This window comes from Miscanthus floridulus, chromosome 8 (genome assembly GCF_019320115.1).
Source record: "Miscanthus floridulus cultivar M001 chromosome 8, ASM1932011v1, whole genome shotgun sequence".
NCBI classification, from domain to species: domain Eukaryota; kingdom Viridiplantae; phylum Streptophyta; class Magnoliopsida; order Poales; family Poaceae; genus Miscanthus; species Miscanthus floridulus.
The window spans coordinates 54992745-54997970 of record NC_089587.1 but is presented as its reverse complement, the minus strand read 5'-3'; the positions used below and the strand labels follow the sequence as shown (position 1 = coordinate 54997970).

The 5226-nt window shown below is 47.0% G+C and overlaps 1 protein-coding gene across 1 annotated transcript; it reads left to right on the top strand.

The window, feature by feature from the left end:
• The first annotated feature begins 253 nt into the window (after positions 1 to 253).
• On the top strand, positions 254 to 925 carry LOC136469092 (putative UPF0481 protein At3g02645). The gene has a single exon (XM_066467418.1). The coding sequence runs from the start codon at positions 254 to 256 to the stop codon at positions 923 to 925; it is 672 nt and encodes a 223-aa protein (XP_066323515.1).
• Positions 926 to 5226: the final 4301 nt, after the last annotated feature.

Below are 5226 nucleotides of genomic sequence, written 5' to 3'. Positions count from 1 at the left end.
GTACAATTTTCGTGTCATTTGGATAAGTATAGCCACCTCTACAAAAATGACAAGCTACATATGCTTAGTTTAGCATAGTAAAAAATGTCATGCAACAGATTTAATATTTTTCTTACTTTTCTCCTAGCACAAAAATACTATATAAAAAATTACATGATCATATGTTATGTATTTTTATTCCATTTAATTTCACTAGAAACTAATAATTAATTAGGATTAAATATGAAGATCGTGCAAGGTGCCGCTGCTATCGATGGTGGCGTCGCGGGTGACCAAGATGACGACGTCCACCAACGCGGAGGCCGCCGCGCAGCTCAAGGGTGTGAACTTGGACAGCATCGTCAACTCGCCACTGGCGCGGGAGATCAAGATTCCGTCGGTGGCGCAGCTCGCGCGGTGGGGCGTCCTGTTCGTGCCGGTGCCCGAGGGCATCGCGGGGATCGCCTTCGACGCCGCGACGGCGACGCTGAGCCTGCCCATCATCACGCTAGACGGCAACACAAAGGTGGTCCTGCGCAACCTGGTGGCCTACGAGGCCGTGGCCGTGCGTGGCCCTCTGGTGCTGGCGCGATACACGGAGCTAATGAACGGCATCATCGACACCCCCAAGGACGTGAAGATCCTCCGGCAGAGCGGCGTGGTGGTGAACCACCTCAAGAGCGATAAGGACGCCGCCGACATGTGGAACGGCATGTGCCGGGCGACGCGGCTGAGCAAGGTGCCCCGACGGGACACCGTGATACAGGAGGTGAACGAGCACCGGAGCCGCCGGAAGTCGGCGCGGGCGCAGAAGCTGCTCAAGAAGTACGTGTTCAGGTCGTGGCGGATCCTGACGCTGTTGGCCACCGTCGTGCTACTACTCATGACGGCATTGGAGACCATTTGCTCGGTGTACCCGTGCAAGAGCAGGTTCGGGTGGGATTAATGCGGTAATGGCTGGTCAAGGCATGCAGAGATGGACGAGGGGGGAACCACGTCAGGTGCGCGCGTGCGATTTATTCTATAATTTGCTTATAAGATATTCCAGTTATGTTGTTAATACAAATCAGAATCTGATCTCTTAAAAAACATCATTGTGTGTTCCTCTCTTCTCGCAATTGCATTCTCAATTAGATTGTTACTGTAACATAGACATGTGATTAAGTATGAAGGAGCTTATTGAATATGTATTGGGGCATGACATAGTCTCATATGTCAAGACCATGTGCGAGAGTGAAGGGCAAGTTAGAAGCTCGGGACATGACAGACCGTCGAGGCGGTGCAATGTGAGTAGAGGGCTTGGAGCCGATGGACAAGGCAACAATGGAGAGCGAGCAAGGCCAAAACCGATGGACTGTGAAGGCCATGTGAAACTATGAATTGGATCATATTGTTCATGAAGATCAAGCCAAGTGAAGATATGTGCATATCAAGTGGCTTGATGGAGTGAAGATGGAGGAGCTTCATGCTATGGACAATGGTCAAGGTAGCATGGTTAGCTACACTTGTTCATGACCATTGTTTATCACATGTTGATAAAGATGAATATTGGATGCTTGTGGGGCACCATCAACATGGAGATGGAATGTAATACGTAAGACAAAGGTGTATTTGTAGGGTGTTTTTTTTACTAACCATTGGTGTGCAAAGAAGTGCATGACCAGATTTAAGATAAATTGACTGTCGATGCGGGACCCATGGGATACCCCGCAAGGAAGAGATGAGAGCTAGTTTGATTAGGATTTCTCCCATGTAATCCTAGTAGGCTAGTAGTAGTGTTACCCTATAATCCTACTAGGACTCTACATTGTAAATCGACTAGGATTCTGGCCTCCTGACTATATAAAGGAGGGTAGGGTTCCTTAGATCGGGGAGAATAGAAGAGAACGAACAACACAGCGAAACATAACACTCCACAAATTAATCCAACGCAAAGGCTAACGCCGACTGGACGTAGGGCTATTACTCGGTCACGGTCGAGGGCCCGAACTAGGATAAATCAACTGTCTCTTGCGTTTACCGTTGAGTTCTGCATACGCTGAAGCTCGAACAAACTGCCCCGGGTACCCCCGTGGTAGGCTATCGGTGGTGAAACATCGACAGCTGGCGCGCCAGGTAGGGGCTGTCGGCGAATTTGCATCTGAGAGCTCGACGGATCTCAACAACATGATCTTCTCGACGGGATCAACCTTCATCTTCGGTTCATGGATTTGCGAGGCGGACGATAATGGCAAGCTTCAAGGCCGTCTCCTCGAAGATTCGGATCACCATGAAAACCTTTCTATTTCGACGACTACAACAGATCAAATCGTCGAAAGATTCGCGCAGCTCATGATATCTGATACAACTCAGATTTTGCGAATTTCCGCATCCGACTCAAACTCAGGCTCCGCATCCGAGATGGAATCTCTACCGAGTTCTTTCGAGAAATCGAGTTCTTTTCTGATAGGGCTCCGGTATGCGGCCTCGGCCTATCAAGAAAACAACTTGGAATACACTCAGACTCTTTCCAAGAAGTCGGGGCCTTTTCCGTTCGAACTCCACAACATGGCAAAATCTTATCAGGCACGACCCGAAGGATCCCTCGATCCAGTGCTTAGAATGCCACTAAAAGGAGCTCAAGAAGGTCTCGTACTGACTGTAACACCTCAAGACTACATCATCCACTGGCCAGGTTCTGTTCCTAAAGACAGCGGTATCCAACTAGTCGGCACGACTACGACGGCAATTCTACCCTACCAAGGAGACTTGATCTGCGACCTTGAAGCCTCTACCAAAATCATCAACAACTCCGACAGTGTGGAAACCAACACCAATAACAGAACAATTCACACACGAGAAGTATTCATGGTTCGTCATCCTCGATCACCTCTGGTCCCCCCAGAAGCACCCGACATCAGGTCATCGAACGAATCTGAGTCCAATATATCACCCTTTATCCAGGGGCACGATGGTGAGACCGAGAGTCAGAGGCAAGCCAGAGAAAGAAGAAACAAATTGAAACAAGGACCCCAATGCCGTGCTAGGCAGCACAAGGAAGCTTGGATCAAGTATGAGTCAGATCTAGCTGAGTATGACAGGAAAAAATTAGAACAAGAAGTCAAAAAAAAAACGTGCGACGAATACACCCTATAATAAGATCCGAGAAGCACTAGAAGAACTCGGAGCAGCATCACTCCCAAGTGAAAAACAGGAACAGCTCCGAGACCTCCTCCAATCAGCAGCCCTAAGGACGCACGACGGAAGGGCCCGCTTAAGACTGCCCGCCAGGTCAACATCTCATAGGAAGGAAGATCAAATTCAAAAGAAATCCGCTTTCGAGAGACTTGGACCAAATATAAGTCACAACAAAGAAAGTAGAAGGGACCACAGTCAAAATTACCGAATCGAACAACCAAGGAAGATCAGAAGCGAAATACCTATTTAGACATCCCCGCAGAACTACTCTCACCAAAACGACAGTTGGCAGGAAGGAGGTGCCGAATCAGAATACAAAGAAGCCGGAACGCACGATAGATTCCCCTGTTTTGCAAACAGATTTGCTTCAATACGGCTGCCTCACAAGTTCAAGCCGTCCAACCACTCTAAATTTGATGGCAAGACCGAACCAAGGTAGCGGCTCAGAATTTACTCGCAGTCGATTGAACTAGCTAGAGGAGACGACGATATCAAGACCTTATTTTTTCCCATGGCACTAGAAACCATGCCCCTCCAATGGTTCGACAAATTAAATCTAGGGTCAATCAGAAATTGGGAAGACTTGCAAAGAGTTTTCTGTGGAAATTTCGCGGGTATCATTACACACCCCATCACCCACGCAGAATTAAAAGGACTCAAGTAGAAAGGAGGCGAAACTCTCAGAAATTACTATCGATGATTTGACGAACTACGTGCCCAAGTACATGACATCACCGAACGAGAAGTAATCGAAGCTTTCTCTCACGGAATTATTGCTAGGTGGCAATTTCAAGACTTCTGGAAAGAAAACCCAAGATGCAATGAAGAATTTAGATGCACAGTAGAAAAGATAATTACTGCAGAGGAGAAGCCACAAGAAAGGTTCTCGGATAAAAACAATCAAGACAACCTAGACAAGCGAAATCATCGAAACATCAGACATCAGGAAAGAAAACGTGGACTAGACAACACTGTGGCAATGGCTGATAAATCAAGAAAGTTTTCCAAACCTAGAGGGTATGATGACATTGATAATATGCATTGCATTTTGCATCCTAAAGGAAGTCACACCACTAGAAATTGCTACACATTCAATGAGCGATACACGAGAAAAGATAATAAGGTAAACACTAAAGAAGACAATCAGAAAAAAGATGAAGACAACCACGAAGACAAGGGATTCCAAAAATCCAGGGGGACAGTAGTACTAATCTTCGCTGAAGCCCCAGATTCCAGAAGTAAACATCAGGAAAAGCTAGCTCTACGAACCATCATGGCAGTAGAACCGGCTACTCCAAGATATCTCAATTGGTCACAGTATCCAATCCAATTTTCAAGAGAAGACCAATGGACTAGCGTAGGAAACGCAGGCCATTACCCACTGGTTCTAGATCCAACTATCGTTGGCATGACTGTCACTAAAGTACTAATCGATGGGGGAGCCGGACTCAACATCATCTTTTCAGAGACACTAAGGAAGATGGGACTACAACTCACCGAGATGATTACACCAATGAGCACCCCTTTTATGGAATAGTACCCGGCAAGGCAGCTATGCCACTTGGACAAATCACTCTACCGGTTACTTTTGGCACTCCCTCAAACTACCAAATAGAGTTCCTCAAGTTTGAAGTTGTAGACTTCAATTCATCATATCATGCAATCCTCGGGCGCCCAGCACTAGCAAAATTCATAGCAATACCGCATTACCCGTACCTATTGCTTAAGATGCTAGGGCCTAATGGTGTCCTTTCCCTTCGAAGTGATTTGAAGCGCGTTTTTGACTGCGATGTTCAGGCAATTCAAATTGCAGCCAAGGCACAAGCCGCTGATGGTAGAAAAGAAATAGCCACTATTGCCGTAGAAATGAGCCTAGAAGAACTAGAGATACCGGCTAAAAAGCCCAGCATCCTCGCACCACTAAAAGAAGCCGACGTCAAGCAAATCGACCTGGGCACTGGTGATCCCTCCAAAATGGCAACCATCAGCGCCCACCTCTCGGCAAAATAGGAACTCGCGCTCACCAACTTTCTTTGGGACAACAAAGATATCTTCACTTGGAAGCCGGCC

Bases quoted from the DNA above. Each gene is read 5' to 3' on its own strand.
- LOC136469092 (XM_066467418.1), top strand. From the start codon at position 254: ATGGTGGCGTCGCGGGTGACCAAGATGACGACGTCCACCAACGCGGAG.